At 45.5% G+C, this 27,145-nt stretch overlaps 1 protein-coding gene across 1 annotated transcript; it reads left to right on the top strand.

Annotated features, from left to right (window-relative positions):
- Positions 1-259: 259 nt before the first annotated feature.
- Tnfsf8 (TNF superfamily member 8) lies at positions 260-27,145 on the top strand. Its single transcript, XM_046451938.2, has 4 exons — positions 260-771; positions 10,194-10,236; positions 21,897-21,968; positions 23,384-27,145. The coding sequence occupies exons 1-4, from the start codon at positions 577-579 to the stop codon at positions 23,776-23,778; spliced, it is 705 nt and encodes a 234-aa protein (XP_046307894.1). The 5' UTR covers positions 260-576; the 3' UTR covers positions 23,779-27,145.

Raw genomic sequence — 27,145 nt, 5'->3', positions numbered from 1 at the left:
AAATCTCTATGTTGGTGGGCTTTTTCCTTCCCACACAAAGAACGGGTAGCCTTTTTAGTTTTCAGTAGTAGCAGATATTATCACACCGGACCCCAGGAGTCCCTCTACTATAGTCTGAGGAATGCAGCCCCCTGGACCCGGCAAAGAAACTTCATCTGCAGGGGCTTCTGAGCCAAAGATCATGTGCATCGCCCCGGCAGGAAGGCGTTTGTGGCTGAGTCTAAATGAAACAGAAGTCACTTCATCATACACACACACACACACACACACACACACTAGGGGAACCGTCATTTTCCTACGCACCCTCTGACATCAGCCACCTTCTCTGCAGCGACAGTTTTCTCTGCACTCAAATTAATCTGGGCGATGAAAAATGAACCTCTCCCCCACCCTAGCTGCCGCCTTTCGCCTCACGCCCCCAGAGAAGAGTTTCTCCGCCAGGAAGCCGGTGAAGGTTTTTTTCCAAGTCACATGATCCAGGATGCAGGGGGAGAATCCTTCTTGGAACAGAGATGGGCCCTGAACCGGATCAGATGAGGAGAGATAAGGTGTGATGCGGGGCAGCCTATATAAAGAATGGACCCAGGGCTGCAGCAAGCACGCAGCCCCGGAGCCCCTGGCGCAGACCCAGCCATGCACGTGCCGCCAGAACCCGTGGCCAGACACTTGGGAACCACGACCCGCAACTACTTCTGCTTCACCACCGCCACGCTGGCTCTGTGTCTCATCTTCACTGTGGCCACCATCATGGTGCTGGTGGTTCAGAGGACGGTGAGTGGACGGTCTTCCTTGCTTTACCTTCTTGATTGAAGCTCAGCTTCCCCCTCACCCAGAAAAAAAAAGAACTCTGGGAGCAAACTGAACAAAAAGTTTGAAAGAAAAATAAATCAAAGTAGCTATGGGTTGTGTCGGGCAACAAAACGGGAGAAAAGAAACAGGAACTTAGCTCCCTGAAATAATTTGGATTTTTGAGAGAAACTTTATTGGACCATCATCTCAAAACTTTCCAGACCCACATGAGCCAAAAGAGTGGAAAGAGCTATTGGCCTTGAGAAATTAGCATTTAAATCCTGCTGAGCCAGAGATCCATGGGATCGAGGAAGGAAGGAAGCAGCAGGCAGTCGGGAACCCTGGTCTAGAACATTCGCCTGGCTTGGTACTAGGTGATTCCAAGGTTCAATCTTTTCAGCTGAAATGTTCCTGAGGTTTCTGAGACCTCATCCATTGCCCAGGTGATTTTGTTGTTGTTGTTTTTATTTGTTTGTTAACAAGGAGCTAAATGTAGAGGCCAAGTTCTAGAAGGAAGGCAGACAAGCCAGAGAGCTGAGTTGCTGAGCGTGTTGGGCATTTCAGCGTTAAAACCACAGAACAAATCGAAAGCTTCCTTGTAAGCCGCTGCTTTGAGGAGCTGAGGGTGTGATAAGAAACAGCAGAGAACCTGGAGAAATGTTTTTAATACCTGTTCCCCTGAGATGCCCCAGCACATGCTGTGCAGGGTCCAAGTGCCTCGGGAGATTTACTTTGTTTGCAGTAAGTGGTGAAAGATCTGTTCTTGAAAGTGGAAGGGATAAAGGAGAAAGCTCCTTTAAACTTTAGAAATTTGATATCAACTGAGCATCCATTAGTACGTAGCGTACAGAAAATACCACACTGATGGAGGATGTGGCTCACCAATTTTTAAGATTTTGTGTACTTAGGTAGTGTAAGAACTGTACCCACACACATGACATCCTGCCAAAGTGAAACCATGTCTATGACTCCACAACTCCCGCTGTAATGCAATCCTCCAGAATTTGTTCTGGTTTTCCTTCAGCCGTCTCAGGCCAGATGCCCTGTAACTTATCAGTTGCTAAAAGGAACTGGGCTTCAAAAGGCTTTGCCACTTGTTAGTTCTCAAGTGTTACCAAGCTTGGAGATTTAAGTGAAGCTTTGAAGCTCAGATCTCCATAAAAGTGGGAAGAAGGGGATCACTCTGTTTGATTTGGATGGTGGAGTTTGTAAAACTCATCATTTAAGGGGTTTGTTGGCACCAACTAAGAGAAACACTCTTAAAAACATCCTTGGCATTGACTCTACCGTTTTCTGCCATTATAATTTGGAATAAACCAGACATGAGTTGTTTTATAGTAATGGCCAGGGAAAAGAAATTGAAGTGGGCCGGAAGAAGTTCCTTAGGTAAAGATGCTGGTAGAGCTGCTGGGGTATGGGAGGTGGAGATGGTGGGATGCAGGTGGCAGTGGTGATATGTGAAGCCAGAAAGCTCCAGAATATTCTTCATACAAAGCCAACTTGGAGCCATATTGGTTCCTTCTATGAAATGGATGGATCCATTCCTTCTATGCAATGGATCGTTCTGCCTATTTAAAAAAAAAAAATCCAAAATATGGGGAACTTAGAGGGGACAGGGCTTGAGCAGAGCCACCTGAGAGAGCAGTAGAGTCCATGGCTTGTGCTGCATGAGAAGTGGACAGCCAAAGTACTGAAAAGCTTCTGTCACCCTCTTCTCTTGGGGACTTCTTTTTCTGGCACACCTATTTCTTTGGCTTACCCTTCCTGTTCAGGTATGAGAAGGTGCGCTTTGGAATCTGATTCTACGCTGTGATTTCCTAACTATGAAACCTCAGTTACTGGCTTCTGAATCAAGGACTATAATACAGTAGCTGTAATATTGAGTGTTGGATGCCTTACACACGTCATTTCCAATAAACCTCTCAGACATTATCTGTGAGGAGAACTAGGAAAGCTTGACTCCTACGAACCTGAGTGACCAGGGAGGCATCCATAGCAAGAGGGAATGAGGACTGACTTTAGAATCCGGTGGAACTTAGATGAGTGAGAGGCTCAACAGGACCTCTGGGGAAGAAGTCAAAGGAGAAACCTGGGGAGCTCAGATCCCCAGTCCTGTTCCTAACAGAGGAAGAAGCTGGTGGCCACATAGCACTTTCTAAGTAGGCTGGGGACACGGGAATAAAAGCATGAGGATGGCTTTATTGCCATAAGAAATCACAATTCTAGGTCAAAGGGCACATATATGGACCATATTCAGAACAGCTAAGTCATAACATGTAACAAAGCAGGACACAGGTTACCATAAGACCCCAGGTAAGGAGAGAGGGCGTTTCCCCAGCGGGTTTAAGGAAACCTCGCTGGACATGGGAGTTCCAGATCCACTTGAGAAATGAACAATTTCAAATGGGTGGAGAAAAGAGATCTGAGGACAAGCTGCTCCCGGCCAGCGGCAGTGGGTGAGCAAAGGACTGGAGGAGAGAAGTTGTTACAGGGCAGGGGGACGTGGTGTGGCTTGAAAGAGCTCATAAGTTTAAGGTCAAGCTCCATGGGAGAGACAAAGGAGGAATTTAGTTTCAATCACCAATATTTATTGAGCATCTATTCTGTATGGGACATTTTTCTAAGAACTGAATATATAGCCTTGAACAAAACCAACAAAATCCGGCTTTTGCATTGTTTATCAAACTTTCTTTCTAGTGAAGTCTTTAAAATGTCTGTGATTTGCACTTTTCTTTACATACACCAGTACATTTATTACAAAATATTGCATTTACCTCATTTAAGAAAAGTAACCAAAAAATAAGGGAAAAGAAAGAAAAAAAAGTATAAAAGTCTCTGACACCCTCCCAAACCAACCACCCACCCCTTTTTTGCTAGATAACCACCATGAACAGATTCTTATGTGTTCTTCCAAACATCTGAGCATCTACACATGTTATTATAATAAACCGTTGATGCTGTAGCCCACCTTATACACTTGGCAATATATCTTAGGGAACCTTCCACATCAATATGCAGAAGTCCATTTCAATCTGCTCAAAGAGTCACGCAGTATTGTCTTGTACCAATACCTCATAATTTATTTTATCTGCATCTCTTGAGAGACACTTGTCTTTTTTCCTCTAGAATATTTTTGCCCTCTGTGCACACCTACATCTGTTAAATGAATCCCTTGAGGTGGGAATAGAACATGTATTTTCACTTCAATAAATGTTTTCCATCGGCCTCCACAGAAATTGTCCCCGTAGGCTCCCGAGGAAATAGAAGTCTACCACCCAAGAGGCACCTCCTGACATCAATATGGAAAGAAAGAAAATTGATTGATGGGCTGGGACTGGGGCTCAGTGGTAGAGCACTCGCCTAGCATGTGTGAGGCCCTGGGTTCAATACTCAGCACCACATCATAATAAATAAAATAAAGGTATTGTGTTCAACTACAACTAAAAAATAAATAGTAAGAAAATTGATTGATTACTGAGGAAGCCCAAGTGTACACGCAGACAGGGAAGCTGGAAAAGACTGGAAAGTCTAGATGAGATGTTCACACGATTTGTACAGAAAAGCAAAAGAAAAAAGCATCAAATTTCTCTTCTCTCCTCAAGAGCCAATGGAATCCCATGAGATAGTTTCCTAGATTACAGCCGAGGGAGGTACGAACATTTCGGAGTGCCTTGAGACCCTGGACCTGAGGGGTGCCTCTGCTCCCTAAACCAGGAGACAGGACTAGTCCAGCCCCAGGAGAAAATGTAAATGGCCACATTCCAAATGGTAGAGCAAGGGCTTATGACGGTTGGATTTTTAAGTACTGTAGACAATTTCTAGAAAGAGAAAGCAGCGGCCTCCTTTCCCTTTATAAGCAAATATATATACATTTTTTTTGAAAGAAAAATGTAAACTCACAGTTCCCCCCACCATCCACCAAGAGGGAGGCAGAGCACCTGTTCAAGGGTAGCGAATGCCAGCAGCCAGGGTGTGGTTTGGGGAGTTGTTTTTAAACTCAGGAGCAATGCAGAGGTGAGCTAAACATTCCCGACACCGGGATGCTTCCCTTTACCTAATAACTTTCATCTGATATCCTATTCCACTTAAGAATAAAAACACAACATCCTCTGAAATGGTTGTAAGGAGCAACCCAGAAGCCGGGCTGGAGGGAAGGAGCCCTCTGGACACAGCAGCACCCTGACTTCTGGGAACTTTCTGCTAAACCGAGGAAACGAAGCCCAGGAATTTGAGTTCCAGACCAACCAGTGGAGAGGGAGATAATTTCTATTTAGGATTTGGGAGGTGTTTGTAGGAGAACTGAACAAGAAGCCAAGCCTCTGAGAATTAGATCGTGTCTTATGCCCCAAGTCCTATTTTGAAACCTCTCATGCAGATTGGCCAAGTGTCAGTGCTTTGTCACATTTGTGCTATTTAAATATATGAAAGTAAGTTACAGACAGTGTGACCTCTCCCCAGCCCGAGCTCCAGTACCCATCTGCCACTTACCAGTGTCATGACCACTGTCGGAGAGCTCATGGCAACTCATGGATACAGCTCATGTTTACATTTCCCCTCTTGTCCAAAAACCTCGTCTGTAGCTCTTTTGTTCAATTTTATTTGGGGACCTGGCATTCATCCTGGGGTCACATTGTGTTGTCAGCTAGAAGGTTGCTGTTTAATGAGTGGTCCTGGGAGTTTGTTGAAAACATAGACTCTCAGGCCCCACCCAGAACTACTGAATCAAAATCTGAATTTAAAATGTTCCCCAGATGATGCTGTACACAATCATCATGCCCTTTCTTGTTTGTTTTTCATGACACTGATTTTTTTGAAGGGCCCAGGTGAATTTTGTTATAGAACAGTAGATGTTCAGGATTTGTCTGGAATATGAAATATTTCGGCAAGACTAGTACTTCGGTAATGTTGCGTACTTTTTACTGTACCGCGGCTAGAAGCCTAGGTCGGGATGTCCCACATCTGGATGCCCCATTTTTGGTGATGAAGGTGGTAGCCACCAGTCATCTCATTTGTAAAACATTTTTTTCTTCTTTATTAATAAGTAATCTATGGAGTAATGCTTTGAAGACACAAACGTTCTTCACTTGGCAATTGTGTCATTTCTTGATGTCACTTGTCTGAGTCTCTTCATGGGCTGAGGGTGCAGAAGGATGCCCAATTCTCCTTCCTTCTACCTTCTTCTGTAAAGTGGAGCTCTCCATGGGCAGGATGCTGGCAGGCGTAGTGGGCAGGGTATTCTAGATGGGACCAGTGAACAGAGGCACAGCCCAAAGGCAGGCAAAACTGGGTATGAAGAGAGGATTGACGGGGCCAGAACCAGGGTCAGTCCAGACTCAACAGGGAAGCAGCAAGAGACAGAGTAGATGGCAAAAAACAAATAATAAAATAACCTTAACAAAATTAAAAGTACTGATAGAAGATACCAAGAGGCCAGCCTGGCAGCTCCATCCTCAGACAAGAAAGATTTCCTAGACCCATATCTGAACCCCAATCCAGCTCCGTCTCCTAAGGTCCTCTCTCAAGACCACAAGTGTTCTCGCTGCCCATGGAGTAAGATCTTCGAGCCCTTGCTACTCCAGGTGTGGTCCGTGCCCCTCCAACATTGTCATTACCTGGAAACTCACTGGAACTTCAAAAACTAAGGCCCCATCTAGATCTACTGAACCAGAATCCCCAGATGATGGTAATTCCTTGCAAGTGGGAGATGCACTTTTAGCACATTCTGGCCCAATCCCCACTTTCACAGACCATGGAAAACCAGGGACTCTCAAGAAAAATACCCCTGTCCCTGGGGATTTGATATGATTCCATTCACTTTCCCTTTGGATCTTGGAAGCTGTATCCTGCCCTATGAAGCAGAGCAGTACCCTCAAAATAACATATCTGATTTTGGGTCCATCCTCTGCTATTTATCACCTGTTGGACCTTTTGTTTTCATAAAGTCACTTCTGTAAGTTATGGTCAACTCCTAACTCTTGGGGTCAAGGTCAAGGGCAAACAAGATAATGCGTTCTTTCTTAGGAGTAGCCCCCTTAAGTGCTTATTCATGTCAGCTTGAAAATGATAGTGATCCTCGTGGACCATGAGCCAGAGCCCATCTTAGGAGGCAGTGTGAGGCCAGAAGGAAGGGGATATGGAATCCCCCTTATCATATTCCAAACATTAGTTGTCTTTGGTCATTTTCAGTCACAGAGGATATTTTGCGTCAAAAGCAAAATTAGGAGCTGATTGCACCCGTACATCATTGCTCTGTGAAAAGAAATGGGCCTTCTAAGTATTTAGAAAAATTAAGCACCTCAAAAGGCCGTCCCCAAAATAGCCACCACTTTTCAGCAGTTGTTAACACTTGATGTACAACATCTCACTCCAATCCACTGGAGGGAAGGATTACAAGGCACTCTAGCAGAGACAATGGCTGGGAAGGGGGTCATTTCGCCTGGGGACTAACAGGCTCAACATGACCATTCTTTCCTCCATACACACAGAGATCTTAAGTTTTGCTGGGACACCCATGAGACTTCCACAGAGGCTGAAAAAAAATAAAAAATAAAAAGAGGAAGTCTGCTCAAGGCAGCGTAGCAGGTTGGTAACCATGGAGATGGAGTTTCCCGAGCTGTTCAATGGAGCTGAAAATGACAACCGGCAAGGGTTCATTTGGTTATATCTGGGTCAGACCTGTCTTACTCAAAACCGTGTCACTGGTCTGAACAAGATGGCATTTCCTCAGCCAGGAAATCCCTAGGAAAGATTTGGGAGAACACTCCAAGACAAGGGACACCTTGCCAACGAGGAGGGCATGGACAGCACTCAGCGTGGTGCCTTGGGCAGAAACAGCTTCAACAAACATCAACATTCACCATCTCTTTAGACCCCGTCTCCACCTCGAATGTGAGGCAGAGTGCTTGTGCAAGGGGAGAACTGGGAGCATTGAACGTCCCCGTGGTTGGTTTCTGAGGACAGCATCTCTCTTGGGGCAGTGGAAGGTACAGGGGAGAATTTCAGGGCAGGATCTGCCTGCCTCTGGCTCCTGAGCGCCTTGGCCTCCTCCCCTGCCAATCAGCTGGATGGGCTAAGATGTCTAGGTTCATCTGTGGCTTTGATTCCCTAATCTTGTCTCCCACAGGCAGCCAGGGTTGCTGTAGAGATCTTGTGCTGTTCAAAACAGAGAGTCCCACTTGTGTCTTGGGTTCCCCGGGCCCTGGGTGAAGGTTTAAGCAACAGGACCCCCTGCCACACCAAGTTCCCTTTCCTTTGACATTTGCCCGTCTGAAGTTAGGCATCCAGGAAGCCTTCAGATGTCAGAGAAGCAGGCCCTTCCCTGATGCCTCCTTCCTGATCAGCCCTCCTGCTGACATTACCTCTTACAGCCTTGCTGCTCCAACTGTGTTTCATGGGCTAGAAGTGTGGGCATCACCTAGGAGCTTGTCACAAATACTGGATCCCGAGCTCTACCCAAACCTGCTGAACTAGAATTTGCCTTTTAACAAGATCCCAGGGTGATGTGTGCACACATTAAAGTTTGAGAAGCAGTGTCTTTAAGCACTCTGATTTTCTCTTCCATAGCTCTTGCCACCAAGTTGTCTTTCTAATTATATATCTGTGTATCTTAAATGACTGCTTTAATGATTATATCCATAGCGTGTCCTTGGATGACTAACAGCATCTACCACTGGCCAGGTGCTCACCCAGTGTGTGTTGAATGGATGACTCTCTAGCACTCCCCCGCTGGGATGGCTCTGCTGGTTTTGCTCTTCTAACATTCTCTCCTTGACCCTGGATAGGCCCTGGGTGGCTGATGAAGTCAACCATGTTAGCGCCACATTTACATGTAAATGTTTTTCTTCGTTCATTTGCATATCATACTAACCCACAGGCCTGCTTGGCAGTAAGTTAATTGTGTATCAAACTTTGAAATGGTGGTTGTTTTGTCACAGAGGCAACACCAAGGGGAATTTTGTTATGTCAGGTTTTCCTACACTGCATACGTAATTGAGCGACCACAAACAAAAAGCATTCTTAGTTCAATTAAGAGCTTTCAACTAAGGCAAAAAAAAAAAAGGCATAGAATATTTCAGTGGAGACCGAAGAACCTTCCAGACCAAGTTCAACTCCTTTCTGCTGAGAAACTGAGTCACAAAAGTTCAGACTGACTTTCTCCATCCCCAGATCAGTGAGATGCCCAGGCTGTGACTACTAGACACATCCTTGACTCAGCACCACTAGAGTGGGAAAAAGAGATCCATTTGTCATAGAACTAGGTGTCCACGGAAGGCAAATGACTGCATTCCTGAGACATGGTGGCATAAAACACCCTAGACACTTGTACAGCTGCTGAAGTCTTGCTTTGGTAGAATTTAGGAAGTTGTTCCCCCCAATGTTGTTCTCTCTTTCCTTCTGTAGGTCTTTATTAATATTTCAGTTCAATGCACTGCAGGAGATTTCAACTCATGCAGGTGTAAAATGAACAGGATTCTTCAGTCCTTTCTGCAAAAACCTAAGGGGTGTCTCCATGGCTGACAGGGGAAGAAGAGAGGCAGTACAGGGAAAAGTCTCTGAGATGTTCACTGGGGGAGAACGGTGCCTGTCCACTTCTCTGGACTATTAGCTCAGAGCACCTGAACTACGTCTCTCTTTAGCCCCAGCCCAGGGCCAACCTCCTTCAGCAATCTGCTTCTACAAACCTCTTACTTATGTAAACATTTACATAAGTTTATATTTGTTAAATAGTGAATAATATACATTTGAATGCATGTATAATACAAAGTTGTATTTATTTCATATATTTATAAATATTGGTATGTTATAGTAGGACATAAACTTGTAATAAATCCATGAGGGCAGGGACCCAGTTTAATCACGGTGTCTTGGCATATAAACACTCAATTAATTCAAACTTTCCAACCACAAGAGAGAAAGAAATGTGCCTTCCAGGTTTGTTTATAGCATAATTTCACAAATGAATCAAACATGGGAAATAACCACATATTTATACAATTCTCTTGATTGTTCTTATGTTAACCATGGGAAAAAAATTAGTACACGTGGGGTGGGTGAGAAGCGCTGGACTGGCAGGCAAGAGCTCTAATCGTGGTTCCTGAGCCCTGCAATCGTACTGGGTGGCCCTGAGCCAGCCACTCTGTGTCACCTGTTCTGTCCCACGCTTCTTGCCTGGGAAGTGTGGATAGCAGTCCTTGTCTTGCATTTCTGACAGGCAGGTGGTTAAGCAAATGGTAAGAAGCCTGTTGTAAACTAAGTCAGCAGATGGAGTTTTTAAAATGGAAGAGTCAAATGGAGGGGTTCTAATTTGCACGGTACTTTGACAACCACCAAAATGGAAAAGACGGCAACAAATGATTTCAATTGAATGTCGTTCTCATCCTGGGCTTTCCTTTTCTCTCTTCCAGGACTCCGTTCCCAGCCCGCCTGACAACTTCCCCCTCAAAGGAGGTAAGAGCTTGGCATTAGGAGTAAGATTGTCGCAAACCGTCCAGACGACACCATAAGATGCCATCACCCAGCCGAAAGGCTAGGATGGTGCCCACAGGAGAGAGAGTGGGTGCGGGTGGGGCAGCTCAGGGTTGAGCTGGTGCACCTCGATCACCCCCAGGCGGCCCCATCAAGGGTCTCATCCATGGAAGCTCCCACCAGCTCGCCACATTCCCACTAGTGAAAACTGCAACAGACATAGGCCACGGTACAGATGCCAATAGGTTATACAAAGCACTGCTGTGTCTCCAGCTTGAAACCCTACCTTGTGCAAATGGGGGTGTGAATCTCAGTCCCCCAGGGAGCCTCAGCTTCTGGTCTCTTGTATGGAAGTAATAGCACTCACGTCACTGAGGTGCTGGAGAAGCCAATCAGACCCTGTCCGTAAATTGCATAGCACAGCAACCAGCACTAATAATCCTTAAATAACTGGTCATGGTCAAAATTCATAATGAAGTTGAGGATTTGTGCAAATAGACTTTCTCTTCACTCTCTCTTCATTTCCAATCACTGGAATTACTGCCTCTATCAGCCCCAGAGAGGCAACGTGTAGACTTCAGTTAACCCTGAAGATGAAAAGCCTTGAGATCATCTGACTAAGGATTTCACTGCTCTGAGGAGGAAAAGTAAGCCCTGGAGAGGGGAAGTGAAGTGTCCCTAACCCACATGTCCATCCTGTAACCTTAGAACTGGATCGCAAGCACAGCTACATAACCAGAGAAAAAGGAAGAGAGAAAGGGGTGAAGTCATCATAGACACCAGGATAGGGACCTGGGACCGGAGGACACAGATGACCTGAAACAGCTCCTCATGCCACAGTATCACACTTGGAATTTCCTTCAGGATACCCTTGAACTTGTCTTTCACCTAGAGATTTAGAAAGTAGGGGCAAAGGATCCCAGCAGACCAGCATTCTGGATCTGCAGGCATATGAGAAATTACAGCATTGTGAACAGTGTCTCGGTCTTGGCCACAATCACTTAGCATGACGTTCCAATTCCCATAATACCTGTAAATCAATGTAAAAAGGAGCAAGGCAAAGGCAGAGGTAAGAAAGCTTTTTTTTTTTTTTTTTATAAAGATGCACCTAGTAAGTATTTTAGTTTTACGAGCCTCACCATCTCTGCACTTAGCTCTGTGGTTCCAGTAATGAAGCAGTCAGACTGACAGGCAAATGGCCTGGCACTCCCTAAAACATGTTTACATAATGAGGTGATGAGATGGATTTGGCCCACGGAGCTGAGTTTGCTCACCCCTGTAGTGGAAACAGTGCAGGATTTGGAGTGAGAAGCCTCCATTAAATTGTAGCCCGTGTTCCTGTGGAGATTTGCAAAGAAAGAAATACCCTAAGCATGTGTAATCCCTACACCCTGCCCCGGTTCCACCACCACCTCCACCTCCACCCAGATTTTCCAAGCAAAACTGGCTTTCCAATTTTTGAGAGGAAGTAGAGATCTTTAAGATGGACATGGTCTCAAGGGCAAGGGCAGTTTTGATTAGCAATAGGCCTCAGCCATTCCACCACTCAGTTCCCTTACATGTGGACGCTCCAATCACAGCCTTCCAAACCAGGAACCCTGACCAGTGGTTCTGGCCCCACGAGTTTGCCTTAGTCCCCAGGAGAATGGGAAAAAGAAGGACCATTAGCCCCTTCTTGCATGGCCAGTGACATTTAATGAAGGGCACATTTCCTCTGAGAATGAGTCCTTTTCACGTTTTTTTGATGTTCAAAATCCTTTCATTTACAAATACAAGTTCATACAGGTGCAAGTTAACTTGGTTTGTTTTCTGTCAATCATTTGTTTTGCTTTAATGATCATAATAGGCAAAATTTTTTAAAAGCTTCCTGCTTCACACTGGTCTCTGGATTTTCATTTTTGGACGAAATTTCTTTGGTTCATAAAAATCCAAAACTTTGGGAAATGTCGACCAGACTCTTTACTTGGGCCATGATTGGTAATATCAGAATAGGCACTGGTCCAAAACCAACCTCAGTTTACAATTTCATATTTCTGACGCTAGATTTTTAAATATCTAATAATAATCCCCACTGGGGCTGTAACACCTTCTGTACCTCCTTTGCATTGGCTTCTGTCCCAACCCTGAGGGTAAGCAACATGGGGATTAATACACCCATAAATATTCCATGTACCTGTAAAGAACTGAGGCCCAAGGAGTTGGGGCAGTGTGAAGACCATTCAAGGAGTTAGTAGCAGAGCAAGAATGAGAGAATCCAGGGCTTGTCCCCATGTCCCTTGAGATGCCAGGGATCTGCTGAGTGTGGTCTCTGACTCTCTCTGCTTACAATGCTTACAAGTTCACACTTCCCTTAGCTTGGCAAACTACAAACTCTGCAGGAGAGTTGGGTGGAAAGAATTATCACCATGGAGCAAGTCACGGGCTCCAAACCTGGCCTCCACCCCAGCAGTGTGGGTTCTCTGGGCAGGTTTCTCCTACTCTCTAAGCCTCGTCTGTAGTTAAACACAGTGTTCTAAATGAACTGAATGAGTCCTTTCAGCTTGGACACTTTCTGAGATTGTGATTCTCTCATCCAACATGTAAAGATTAAAAAAAAAAATGTCTAACAACTACCTACAGAGAATCTGAAGCCAAGGCCCTTCCCCCAAGAAGCTCTGAAACCAGCACAAGCAGCAAATTGCATGTTTTGGAAAACAAATAAAGCAAAGCAAAACAAAATAACATTTCAAGACATGCCAAGCAGAGGAGAATTATGTTCCAGAAATTTCTGGGAGGAAGCTCCAGGGACACATGAGGCTTGCCGCTAGAGAGGGTGAGGGTGTAAGCTTGCCCTTTGCTATAGTGGGTGTTGGAAATCTTTCACCATAAGCAGGAAACCAGAAGTGGCCAGAGCCTGGGCTGCAGGGCTGTACACACGCCAAAGTAACCTCACACGGGATACGCTTAGCTTCCCAGAAACCACAGAGAACCACAGCTGCTTTGGTAATGAGTCCTAACACAAGCCTCCCATCCCTGGCCATCATAGCCCCAGCCAACTGTCACCTCACACCCACTGCCACTGTGCTTAGGACTCAGGGACCATTCCAGAGGTTCAGGTGGAGCTGGGAGCCAGGAAGAGCCCTGGGAACAGAACCTTGTCCCATGCTCTTCTCCTCTGTAGGTCTTAGTCTGTCATCTAGAAGATGGAGTTAACAATAACTCCTGTACAAAGCTACCTCAAGGGTAGAATGGGACTGCAAATATGCCTGCAGCTGCCACCTGGCTGAGCCTACATCCCAGGCCCGGGGTCCACTCCTCTCTTACACAGTCACATAAATGGCTCATCCCAGACGCATCCTGGAGGCAAGGAAGCTGGGGTAAAGAGACATCCGGGATTTTGCTTCTCTTTGGCCACTTCTGGTTCTGATTTTCTGCTTCCACGAATTGTGAATCGCACCTGTACACGGGATGTGGCATATCTGCCCAAATCACAGAACACAGCCACATTGGCCTTGATTTGCCCAGAGTCCCAACGGCAGCTCACATTTGTGTCTAGAACATCCATGTGAGGCAGGGCAGAAGAGTATTCCAGCCCAGCGCAGCACACCATGCAGAGTTGAATGTGAGACCCTCCATTCTGTAAGACCCCAGCTCTCCAGTCACCAGGAATCCTCCAAGAGCAGCTAGCTCCCCTCCTGTCGGCCCAGTCCCCTGCCACGTGGGCTGCACACTCCTTCCCACCTGTTTTTATATCTTTCTCCCTATTTCTGCACACCCCCCTTCCTCTCACAAAGTCTACAGAAATTTAAATTCTACTGACTTTATTTTGAAGAACAGTTTTGATGCTTTGGGCTCACCCTTAGGCCTTCTCAGGGTTCTCTGGGTCTTTTCATAACAAAACACCTCACTACCCAAAGAGTTCTAGAGGAACCTGCACTAGAGGAATTCTGTAGACAGCCTCCTTGTATTCTCCCACTGCAGCAGTCGGAGGCCCTGACGGAGAAAGTAGTGACATCCATGGTCATCTATGACAGACTAAAATCTGTGCTCATTCACTCCTTCAGACCCCAGGGATAATGATTAGCCCTCTTTTATGTGTAAGGAAATAGGAGCACAGAGAGGGCTACTGAATTAGCCAAGATTTCACAGCAAGCAAGCAGTGGGGCAAGACCTCAAATCCCGCCTGAGCCTTGTGCTTGGCCAGGACTGCATGGTGAAATGCCACACCCCACACACCTGCTTCCCAGCTGTTTCTTCTCATGTGTCTGAAGCATATCCGCTGTTGTTGAGTTCTGGGGCAGAGAGGGCCACTGGGGACATGTGGGTTTGTACAGTGGGGGACTGGGGTGAGTTCATCCTCACTGCCTGTCAGTTGGGAGGGATTTGTCTTTCCTGCAAATACCATAAGGCCTCTATACCCTGGGGTTCCCCAAAGCCCTAAGGAAATTGAACCCGTAGGTAGAACAGATGTGGGTCCTGACTACCCCTTCAGAGCACCCCTACCCTGGCCTGATGTCTGTCTCCCCCTGGAGACAGGCACCAAGGACAGAGAAGTAGACTGGAATCCATATACCTCCCTTCCACTCCCAAGGTCGGAAGTAGCTCATTTTCCTCCGAGAGTCGGATTCCCCATTTCTGAAGTGTAGGTGAAGGGACTGAGCCAGGTGACCAAACATGGGATGGATTTGGCTTCCAGTATCACCTTCCGTAATCAAAGACACATCTTGGGCTTCTTTGACCACATTACTACGCCGACATTGACAGCATTTACAGGGCTCGGCAAGCTACTCTCCTCCCCTCTCCCCCTGCTAAACAGAAAATGTGGACAATAAAAGAGACCAAGAGAGGTTGGCTCCCTAATGAACCACCCAGAAAGAAATAAGGGGAATGAACAGGGGAGGCCACCTTCTCCCCAATACTCAGCTATCTCTGATGCCCTATGGCCAGGATCCAGGTGGCAGCAGCCCCTCCAGGGCGAGGTGGGGGAGCAGCAGCCTCCTCCTACCCTCCCCTCCTTCACAGCAAGGGGCAGTGCTCCTGCTCAGGGGGTAAATTGGTTTTCCCATCGTCACAGGCCACAAGGAGCCCATTTGCTTCTCATTTCCTTAAACCTCCTCACTAAAGCCCACCTTGACCTTGCCGTCTTTTCCTTAAGGCAGCGCTAATGGAAATCAGGAATCACCGTCCAAGAAATGACTAGGAAATAAATGAGCCACTCAGAACGCAGTGCAGTGGGGTCCCAGGAGGCCACCTAGCATTCTGCAGTCATCTGCTCCTAATCCCCACACCCAAACACAGAGAGGAGGAAGAAGAAACAAGATGCAGAGAAGGCAAGGGGGTGGGGACAGAGGAAGAGGAGGAAAATAAAAAGGAGAAAAGAGGCAAGTCCATGAAAGATGTGAAAATTTGAATCTGAACTTAGCACATAAAAATCACAAGTCTCTGAATTGAGGGGAAGTCACAGGGTTCACCATCCAAATGCCTGGGAAAGGAAGGAAGCTGAGGGGTGAAGGGAGGGCAGGCCTACTCCTCCCGCTGGTTGCATGAGATTCGTCACTCAAGTTGGCTGGTCCACTTGAGTGTCTGCAAACCAAGCCGCGCACAGCCTGGGCCGGGAGTGAGAGCAGCCACTGTTTGCTACAGTGTTGGTGGGAGACACCAGGCTCCTTTCAATGCACCATCTCACTTTGCCTTCCTGCCACCTCTTAAGGTAGGGATTATTATTGCTGTCACTTTGAGGAAAAGGAAAGGTGGCCTGTGCAAAGTCACACAACTAGTAAGTAGCACAGGTGGGATTTGAACCAGTTTACCCAACCCCAAGCCTAACTTCCCACATGCTGCTGTACTTGCGCATCACAAACAAGCTGGGCGGAGGGCTGTATGTTATTTAAAATGTTAGCGGCTTTCACTATATGATTTCAGACTCACCTTCCTTCTAAGTTCAAGACTTCTAAGGTGCTTCTTAAACACTCCCGATGCTTTTAGTATAAACAAATTCCAAGAAAATATCCAGAGTCAGAGAGGTTTATCTTATATATTGCAACAGGTGAGGATTGAACTCCAGAGAATCTTCAGGGGATTTGTGTCGATGGGCTGTTGTTTATGTGCTTAATTCTAAGTGTGCCAGAATGGGTTATTCCCTATCTGGTTGTCCTTTGTTTAATAATCGGCTCATCCTGCAGCCCATTTCTCCATCACAAGTCGACCTGGTGGCATCAAGGAAATGGTCCAGCTGCAGCCCTTTGAAATGAGCCTTAGGTTAAAGATTCACCTGGATCCCAAATTCCACTGAAAGGGGAGACTCCTCCAGATGTCACTGTTGAGACTCTTCATAGAGTCTCCTAGGAAGATGGAAACCAAAGTGCAGTCATTAGGATAATCTCTTTGCTTAAAAGGATTAAAATGTTTTCAACAGATGAAAGGAGGATTCTGCCCACCTTCCTAAAAGCATCGATGGCCTCAGACACTTAGGTTCGTAATTAATTGAGAAACTCCAATCCATCAGATAATGTCATGAGGTTCGCTTTCACGAGCATTTCATTAGCCAAATCACTCTGCTAAATGACACTGCTAAGCTGTGCCACTGTAACAACAAGGAAATGAGCACAAGGAGAATGGAGCTATATTTACAGAGGGCTACTCTGGCCACGTGCCCCGACGGTTACTCAATATCTAATCTCATTGCATTGCCCAAACCTGCCTACGTTTGCATGGATTGTTACTATCCTCGCTTTACTGCTGTAGTAAGAGGGACTCAAAAAAGGGGAGTGATGGGCCCAAAGCTCAAAGCCTGGTCCTGAACCCAGGTGCTCTCTTTTGAGATGCACAGTATCTGCCTTGACTTTATGTCAGCAGTGCTGTGGAGCTGGAAGGGGCTTGGCACTCAGACCATGCACCATCTGGTGGAATAGCTGCATGGTTTTTTGTTTTGTTTTGTTTTGTTTTTTGCCATGTAGAGCTTCCCTGAGCAGTGTCCATCTTTCTGGAAGCCTGATTGTCCCTGACTTGCAACTGGGCATGGTCCAGCACACAGGCCTGAAGTCATCTGCTGGCATGCTCCCACAAGATGGGACCAGGGAGGCTCATTAGAACTTGTTTGCCCAGCACTTCCAGCTGTCTCGACAGTTTTCAGTTCCAGTGTCTGTGGTGGCTGCATTTCACTCTCCCTGCTCCATGGAATAATGAAAAGACAGGGACAGAGCCCTGGACAGAGAGTCAGGAGCCCTGTGTTTTGAATCCAGCTCTGCCATTTACCTACTGTGGGGTCTTGGGCCAGACTCTCAGTCTCTCTAGGTTCAGTCTTCCCACTCCTAAAACCAGGACCTCCGTGAATATGACATCTAGTATCCCTCTCTATCCCTCATACTATATTTCAAAGTGGGGCCTAGTTCAAGGTTGCCAGAATCCTGATCTTCTAGAGCATAATCCTCTCAACCATCTTGAGCAATCTCTGTTTCTCCCTCTCTACTCTGTGCAACTGGCCAGTAGGGATTCCTGGGCACATCTTTCTCACCGACCTTCCAAAGCCACAGAAAGTCCATGATCTCTCTAAAAGAGGCAGGAGTTTGGAAACAAAATCCAACATGTAAACTTCATGCATATGAAGACACTGATCCTCAGAGGAATTCACAGAGTGCTTTGATTATCTGAAAGACCGAATATTCCCACAAAAGGAATGTGGAGCCCAGGGCTCTGGCCTTGCCTCTGTCACTCACTCTGGGTAAACTAGGACCAGCTTGTTAGGGGTGTGACATTGGAGAGCAAATGGACCAAGTGCCTTCTCAGGGAACTTCCATTTCTAAAAAAAACATGCCAATTCTAACAGAACCAGACTCTTCATTATTTAGATTGCCTCCAGAGCTAGAATGTTCTGTTTTCTATCACTTCTGGCATCTGAAAATTTGAATGTGTGAACACAGCTTCCTACCGTGGGCTGAGCAATATGCCCACAGAGAGACAGAAATGGGGCCCACTTTCTGTGCCCAGCCCCTGACCCCCACAGCAGCCCTGGCAGGGGACAGCCGAGACCACACAGCCTACTAGAAAGAGTTACAGAGTCCCTTCTTGATCCCAGTCCACACTGTTCTCCGTCTAGATAGGGACACGAGAGCCCAGAAAGAGGAATTCTGAGAGGCTCACTCCCAGGCCATCGATTCAGCCACTCCCTGTAGACAGTTCTCATTTCCCCGACCTCACATTCTGATTTTTCAAACTAAACCTCCTCCAGACATCACATCCAGCAGGAAACAAGAAGATGTGTTGCTGCACACGCTCCCAGTCCTCAAAACTCTAGGGACATTGCCGGGTTCCAGCTGCATGAAGAAACCTATCCTTTGATAAGTTACTCCTTCTTGTTTTTATACCAAAAAAGAAAGACCTATCATGGACCCGCAGGGTGATGAGGAGACAAGCTACATGGCTGACAATCCACAGAATGTTATCTACCTCTTGACATCTACCTCACAACCCCCAAAACAGCCGTGACTGGTCAAATACCTGAGCATCCAGCTCTGCGATATAGAGCACAACTTGGGTGTCCTTCATGTTGGTCTTTCCACAACCACATGGCTATGAGAGTGGCATTGGTCTTTAGCTCAAGATTTCACCTCCTCAACTTCCACTTGGAGCCTTAGTGATTAGACCCCAGAGATCAGGCTGCACTGTCTTCCTGCTGGCAGCCTTGTCAACAGAGATTGTACCCTCCTCTGGGGACTTGCTCCTCACCCTCAATAGCCCCTCTGGTGTCCTGCTTGCTCTGGTAATATCTTTTTTTTTTTTTTTTTTGAACCAGGGAGTGAACCCAGGGGCACTTAACCACTGAGCTCTATCCTCAGCCCTTTCTAATTTCTAATTTTTTTTTTAACTTTGAGTCAGGGTCTCACTAAGTTGCTTAGGACCTCACTAAATTGCTGAGGCTGGCTTTGAACTTGCAGTCCTCCTGCCACAGCCTCCTGAACCACTGGGATTACAGGTGTGTACCACAGAGCCCGGTTGGTATTAGCATTCTTGAAAGAAGCTGTGTTTTTCCTTTAGCTAGATGCCATCTAAAACACTCTTTAAGAAAAACTAAACTATGTCATGCCATTTGACTTCAGGAAATGCAAATGCTTCAAAATAAGGGCTTTTTTTTCCCCATCCTTGGGTTTCTCAGAATCACAACTGAGGTCACCCCACTAAACATGTGAAGAACAAAGGGGAAAAACAACAACAACCAAGAACCTGCATGTGTGAGGGGCAAGCAGGCAGGTGTCACAAGTGTCAAGGAGAGAGGGGCCCTTTGGCCAGTGGCAGAGCCTGTGTCTGACTTGATAATGCTGACTTCACCTCAGGCACAATTCTTGTCTTCCCGACTCCTCTGACCTGCAGCCCTTGGAAGAATGAGGCCTGTGTTATTCCAGCCCTGGGAGGAAAAGGAGGAAAAACACCCTCCTCCATCCATCCTACTCATTGAACTGATCTCCACAAGGGAAATAAAAGAGATGAACTAGATGATTCCATTCAACAAACATTGACAGGGCTTCTCCTGGTCAGGGCAGTGGGGATGGATAAATAGTAGTCTCTGCCCTGAGGGTTTACAGGAAAATAAGCAAACAGAGCAAGGGGCAGAGAAGGTCTCCTGGAGGACGTGACTGCCAGGTTGTGTTCCCACGGTGCCTGGCCTGAGGGAGGTGGGGATTCCAGGTAGAGGAACAGCGGGTGCCAAGGTGGAATAGAAAACTAGCTAGCACCCAAACTCCAATAGAGAGGTCAGGAGCCGCCCAGGCGTTCGAGTCTGCACAGCCTGAGTTTGAGCCTCCACCCTGCCATCAGCTAACTGTCTCATGGAAATTTCTCATGAAAATTAAGTGAAATAATTTCCATAATGTGCTTTGCAGAGTACCTAGAAAACAGCCATCATTGCACACACATTCGTTATTGTTATCAATATTACTATCCCGGCTGTTGTTATGGTGATGATTATAAGTAGGAGGACAGAGAGTGAAAAGGGAAGGGCGAAGGTGGGGGGTAAACCTGGAGAGGTCAGAACACGAGGGGCTACAAAGGCCGTGCTGAGGAGTCAGGCCTGGTCATGCAGACAGGAGACGTCAGAGAGGGGTTCCAAGCAGAGATTTGGGCAGACGTACCTCCCTGCAGTTCCTTCTGCCTTTTTGCTCTTCAGCCCCAAAGAGGAGGCTGGGCCAGGGGACTGTCTCATGAAGGTGACAACCTCTAAGGAGAACAAGCAGCTGTCCGTGCTGTGGTTCTGATTCTACACACCCAAGAGAGTGGGTGTGGGCTGTGGCAGAGGACTCGCACTCTGGCTGAGGGATGAGAGAAGCACGTGGCCCAGATTGCAGCTGGCCCACCAGCCCTTGCCACCAAAGGGGCTTTGGGCCAGAAGCTCTTTGTGAATCAAGGGCCCCCAGCTGGGGGAGCCTCCAGCAGTGAGCCGGCTCAGACAGCAGAGGGAACTCTTTGCTTCACTCTGACCACTTCAAGGCCCCACAGAGCTTTGAAGAAGCCAGCAGGGACTTTCTCAGGCCCGAGCAGAGAGGGGCAATGGAGAAGTTTGTGAGCCCAAATAGAACACTCAGGTAGCAAACACACCAGGGTGTGTCCACCCCATTGGATGAGTCAATGGCTTCCTGGGCTCTGATGGATGGACTGAGTGGTCATCTCTGATGACATCATCAAATGATGTCAAGGTCCATTTAGAGATCTCCCAGTTTTACAAAGTGGAAAACGGAGGCTAAGAGAAGAGATTTGTTCCAAATAAGTTGAGTCCATGAGAGCCCAGGAAGCCATTGGCAGGAAATATTTGGGTACTTCTTTGCATACAAAATGATTACTATAATAAGAAAGAGTTAATCCATCATCTCTGATAAACATATTAAAATATTAAAAAATAAATTTCTTAAACACCATAATACTTTAATGCCATAATTGCTGTTTTTCCCTATCAAGGAAGCTCCTGCTAAGATATCTTTAATCCTTTTCCTTCTTAAAATTGAGTAAAAAGATGTTTTGTCTTTGTCGTCTAGCAAAATGGCCCAGAATAGGAAACATGGCCTAACTTGGTCAGAGAGACATGGAGAATGTCAGCATTTCCTCACACTTGTTTGACTTTGAGTCTATCATTGACCATCTTCAGGCATCGTGGATAACTCTGCAGGGTTAGTCTGAAAACAAGATTAGATAACACTGGTGAAAATACACAGAGCAGGGTCCTACATGCATGCAGCAGGTAAGATGGAAATAATTAGTATCACTATTCAAATTTTGACAGCCACTACCTGGGTGAGTGACTTAGGACAATGGATCTGATCCCCAGGATTCTCTCAACTGTCAGAGGCACTTAATAAGGCCACTTTCATGGATTAGATACAAAGACCACACAAGGTAAAGTATGAGGAAGGATGAGAAGGGCCTCTGGCACATTATGGAAATTCAGGTCATATTCCTTCTACAGTCTCCTATAAAAGCCAAAGAGGAAACCCTCAATAAAAATAAATTGTAGAAAAGTACAACTTCTGAGATATTTGACAGCACAAGAACTAAAGAAGTTTTCCTTTTACTTAGAAGCAAAACAGTAACTGTCCCCATCACAGGGTCAGGGGAAAAGATCCAGTGACTTCAGTGCCCAGAGCAGCAGAGGCAATTCATGTGTATCTCCTTGTTTTTAGGAAATTGCTCAGAAGACCTCTTATGTATCCTGAAAAGGGCTCCTTTCAAGAAGTCATGGGCCTACCTCCAAGGTCAGTAGCCAAATCCAGGACAGCCAGCCACATGAAGGCCACTTCCTGTGGCCTTTCAGCAACTTCTAAGCAGAAGTCCCAGTTAGAGGCCAACGGCTGGCCCAGTGTGACCTGCAGCATGTTCTGGATTGCCTGCACACAAGACCTTTCAGCATTTGAATTTGAATGCCTTGGGGAACAGGAGAGAGTATTGAGTTCCAGAGCCACAAGTCTCCTCTTTCCTCAGCCCCTTCATGTTGCCTACCTTGTCTCTGGAGGCATTTTTGACCCCTGTCCCCACCTCCCCCACCATCACCCCTTTCTATCCAAGTACCTACCAGTTTCAGCCAAGTACACAGTTCTTTTCCTAATGCAAAGGAACCCGGCTCCTAATCTCTCCTCTATAAAGTTATTCACAAGGGAACCACAAAATTGTCTTGTCCCCAGATTGACAGCTTAATGAACATGTTGGCACAGGGCCTATTTGCATATTGCAAAATGCTTTGCCATGTAAGAGGCTCCTGATAAATGAAATAAGAGGCACTTACACTGCAAAAGAATGAGATATGGAGGAAATGGCCAGGATTCTCTGAATAGCTATTTTGCTCATTTTAAAAATTCAATTTTGCACATAGATTAGTTCTTACCTTTCAGTTGAATTGCAATGAAATTGAAAGGAAAAGTATATAAGCAATTAAAAGGCACCCTGTCAGTCAGTGCTGGCTTTTATCTGTTAGCACCCAGAGACTTGGCTTCTGACATAAACATGTCAGCTTGGAGGGTCTGCTAATTCTCTGCTTTTCTACAAATCCCAGATGGCAGAGCCCCTTACTGTACACCCGAGGGGCCTGTGCAATTATGTTTGGCTGCCCTTTGGAAAGAAGGGACATTCAAAAATTCAAATAATCAGATAAAGGGTACATCTTAGTGGAGAGTCTATTGGACAACTTGATACCTGAATTGGTTCTTAACTGCACAGTATAGAATGTCCTTTCTCTGACACTTTCCTTAATCTCTCACAAATAGTAGTCACACACTAACTGCTCATTCATGATAAATAGACATGACATTCAGTCCTTCTGCAGAATACAGCCAAGGAGCTTATAGTCTAAAAAGGGAAAGATAATAATCATAACTTCATAACATAATATGATAATAGGCGACGGGGGAAACATTCCATAGTAGGTAGAGTGCACTACTGTGAGTGTTGTGGCCCTCTAGCTTTGAGCATTGGAAAGGAAGAGAGGTAATTTTCTACTTGTACCTTGAATAATAAGTAGACCCTTGAAGGAGTCACATGAAAGATATTCAGATGGCTGGGTCATCAGGCAACATGATAGAAAACATGGCTCTTAAATGGGAACCTTGAACAAAGACAGAGTGTTCTAATTTGTACCCTCGATGTGGTTAATAATTCTCTTTTTTATACTTTCCAGTGTCCAAGCATCTCAACAATACCAAGTTGTCTTGGAACAAAGATGGAATTGTCCATGGCGTCAGATACCAGGATGGGAATCTGGTGATCCAGTTCCCAGGTTGGTATTTCATCATCTGCCAGCTGCAGTTTCTGGTTCAATGCTCAAATCATTCCATGGACCTGAAGTTGGAGCTCCTCGTCAACACAGAGGTCAAAAAACAGGCCCTGGTAACAGTGTGCGAGTCTGGAATACAAACCAAAAACATATACCAGAATCTCTCCCAATTCTTGCTGGACTACTTGCCAGTCAACACCACCATATCAGTCATGGTGGATAAGTTCCAGTATGTGGATACAAACACCTTTCCTCTTGAGAATGTGTTATCCGTTTTCTTATACAGTGGTTCAGACTGAGAAATTTCTCTTGGCCTGCAGAAGAAAACGACTCTCTACCATACAGTATTTCATCCGTTCGTCCCAACACTTGGGCAAAAAGAAAACGTTAGAGCAAGACTGAACTCGCAAAGGTATTAAGTAGTATACGTCTCCTTCTGTCTGTTGGGAAGATACAGCTCCAGGGTTAAAAAAGGGAAGTATTTTTCAGGTAGAAGACAGGGAAGCAGTGTGGTATGGTGGGAAGAGCCCTAACTCTCTGGGCCTCGGAAGGGAGTGGGTTGCCCCAACCCAACCATTCATTCACTATTTAACCTTGAGCTATGCTTTCCCCTCCTGGAACTCAGACTCCAGATCTGAAAAATTAGGGGATTTGGTTTGAATCTCTCCAAAGTTTCCTTCACCTCAGAAGATCAGACCTGTGAGCTGAAATTCCAGGCAGAGATCTGGAAGGTCCCAACCAAAGGAAGGCCCCACCTACCAGTATGAACTGATGGTATCACTAACATCTGACTGCATGTCATCCCAGCAAGTCAGAATGTGGGGACAATGTTCACCTGCCTTGCAGAATATGCCATGTGTTCAGCAAACACCCCACCAGCCTGCAATGGCCAAGGTGATATGGTCATTTAGCCAGGAAACAGCTGCTGTCATCTCCTGAATGATATATGGCTGTTTTATACTTCAAATAACCCTTAGAAAATCAGTTCTGTGATGGACTTTTAAGTCCCGACAAAGTTGTTGATAGACAATGGTGACGCTGGAAATGGGGAGAACGTAGGAGCCCGGCAGCCTCCTGACCTGATTTGAGCAGCTGGGAGAGTTCTCCAGCTACATCAAGTTTGACACTCCCGCATCGTCTTTGAAAGAGCGCCTTATTTGTTGGAGGACTTTGACAAACATCGGAGTTGGAAGTGTAACCCCTGAGGATAGAGTTGAGTGAGAAAAGAAGACCGTCTGCTACTGCACAGAAGAGTGGAGCAAACGTTCATTTTTTCAAGAAGGGAAAAGGTCTAAAAAAAAAAGAAGAAGAAGAAGGCCAGGCACTGTGGCACATGCTTGTAATCCCAAAGGCTCAGGAGGCTGAGGCAGGAGGAGCACGAGTTCAAAGTCAGCCTCTGCAAAAAGCAAGGCACTAAGCAACTCAGTGAGACCCTGTCTCTAATAAAATACAAAATAGGGCTGGGGATGTGGCTCAGTGGTCGAGTGCCCCTGAGTTCAATCCCCGGTACCACTCCCCCCGAAAAGAAGAAGGAAACCACAGCAGTTGTGGTATGGATAGAGAGCAACGTGGAAAAAACAAATGACCAAGGGGAAAGTGTAAGTCCCTCTCTGAGCAGCGTGCCTTGTCCACCTCCTCATAGGTCACCCCTGTGAACCATTCAGTAAAGCCTACCTTTCTCTTCAACTCTTTCTAAGAGTAGATTCTGAGGGAGGAGCAGGCATTGGAAGAGGGATTGAATTCCGTGAGCCAAGTGGCACATGGTTAAAAGAGAGAGGCACACAAAGCTAGAGAATAAGGGGATATCTGGCATTTTAGTTGCACACTAATGGGTTAGGACTCGTGAATTTCCATTGGACGGACTCATGCATTCTTTCTTTTAATTTAATTTAATTTGTTCTTTTTTAGGTCTACATGACAGTAGAGTATATTTTGACATAGTATACACTCATGAATGCATTCTTGAAAAGGTACACTCAACCTAATTGTGTATAAACAAAGCAAATGTTCTTCCCTCTCATTCCTAATTTGTTTTCACATTTTACCAACTGACTTTCATGCAATGAGTGGTTCTTAATCTGATTTGCCACACAATGCTCAGAAAGCCAAAGGCATAAAAATAAATAGATAAATAAATATAAATATCAATAAGTCAAAGTCTACATATATAGGACTCATGATGATTAAAACCAAATTCTGTTACTCTGGAGGACTAAGCATCCCTGGGAATTTTATAGCCAAATGACACCATCTATGCAAGTGAAACAAATCATTTACCTAACTGAGGTCCCAGGCTACCTAAAATATAAGCCTCTACAGCAAAATGTCAACCTGAGCTTAGAGACCCTTCCCTCTTTCTTTCTCCCACACCCAATCCAATCACACACAATATACTTGCAGAACATGTAGAGGAAGGTGATGGTGAGTTGATGAACAATACCAAGTTCAAGGTAGACCTGCCCTTGAAAAAAAAAAATCACATGACCTTGTCCATGTTCACTAACTTTATTTTCAACTGGCCTCCCATCATCTAGCCAGGCCTCCCATAACTGCACCACCTAATTCCTCCTCAGAATCCCCCAGTCACACAAAAGGTGGCTCAGAAAATGGCCCAGTGCCCAGAAAGGTTTTAATATGAATAGTCACTAAACAGAGGCAGAGCTGAGGGAAGGTGGTCAGATTCACAAACAGATGAGACTTCCAGGATCCCTGGAATACACTGGCTATTCCAGCACAGGGGACAAAACCCTTTAATTAAAAGTATCCAGAAGTCAGCCAAGTGTCCTCTCTGGTATGCTCCTGAGACATCAGCTAAGCCCAGTGGAATTCCTATCCGTGGGAAACAGATGCTTGTCAAGTCCTGGCTAGAATTTGAACCCAGAATCTGGTATCCTATCTCTGTAATTCCCCACTAGACTTTATTGGAGTTCTCCTGTGACCTTTCATGTACATATGTGTGTATGCGTGCATACACATGTACATATGCATCTGTGTATATGTAGACATATATTAATATGCATATACATATATATATATATATATGTATATTTTTTCCTACTCACTATTTTATAGGTCATCTACTTAACCAGAGTTCAGGGTAGGAAGCCTGTTTATTGCTCTGGGAATTGCAAGACTTATATATGCTTATATTTATTTTTAATTAAAAAGAGAACAGAAAAGAATATTTCTTCCATTCCTCATCAGCTTATTTAATAACTATTAATATTTTGCCATATTTGCTTTTGCTTCTTTTTAAAGTAAAAGAATACATAGAGAGTTAAAATCCCACTCCTCCATCTATTTCTCAATTTCCTCTCCAGAGGTTATATGACCACTGCCCAGACGTGTATGTGTATGTCTTTCCCTTAGGTAATTTTATATTTGTTTTCCCATAGGAACACATAATACAATTTTGTGTGATTTTTAGAATGTTAATAAATGATATCATGCTTATATAATAGTCTGCGACTTGCATTTTTTATGTAACATTGGAATTTTCAGATCTACTCTACATGTGGATCTAGCTCACCCATTTAAATGCTCTGTTCTCCCGTTTGAATACACCATCGGGGGTCCATTCTCCTAGGTATGGACATTTAGTTTGCTTACAGGTTTTTGTTGTTACACAAAATACTGCAATAAACACATCTTCTTATACACCTCCCA

Source organism: Marmota monax, unplaced genomic scaffold (genome assembly GCF_021218885.2).
Source record: "Marmota monax isolate L192 unplaced genomic scaffold, Marmota_monax_Labrador192_F-V1.1 WCK01_AAM20220418_F8-fsc00020, whole genome shotgun sequence".
Classification (NCBI taxonomy): domain Eukaryota; kingdom Metazoa; phylum Chordata; class Mammalia; order Rodentia; family Sciuridae; genus Marmota; species Marmota monax.
The sequence above is the reverse complement of the archived record's forward strand: the minus strand, read 5'-3'. Positions and strand labels throughout refer to the sequence as shown.

Bases quoted from the DNA above. Each gene is read 5' to 3' on its own strand.
- Tnfsf8 (XM_046451938.2), top strand. From the start codon at position 577: ATGGACCCAGGGCTGCAGCAAGCACGCAGCCCCGGAGCCCCTGGCGCA. The intron at 10,237-21,896 runs GTAAGAGCTTGG...CCTTGTTTTTAG, and splicing joins CAACTTCCCCCTCAAAGGAG to GAAATTGCTCAGAAGACCTC. The intron at 21,969-23,383 runs GTCAGTAGCCAA...TATACTTTCCAG, and splicing joins GTCATGGGCCTACCTCCAAG to TGTCCAAGCATCTCAACAAT.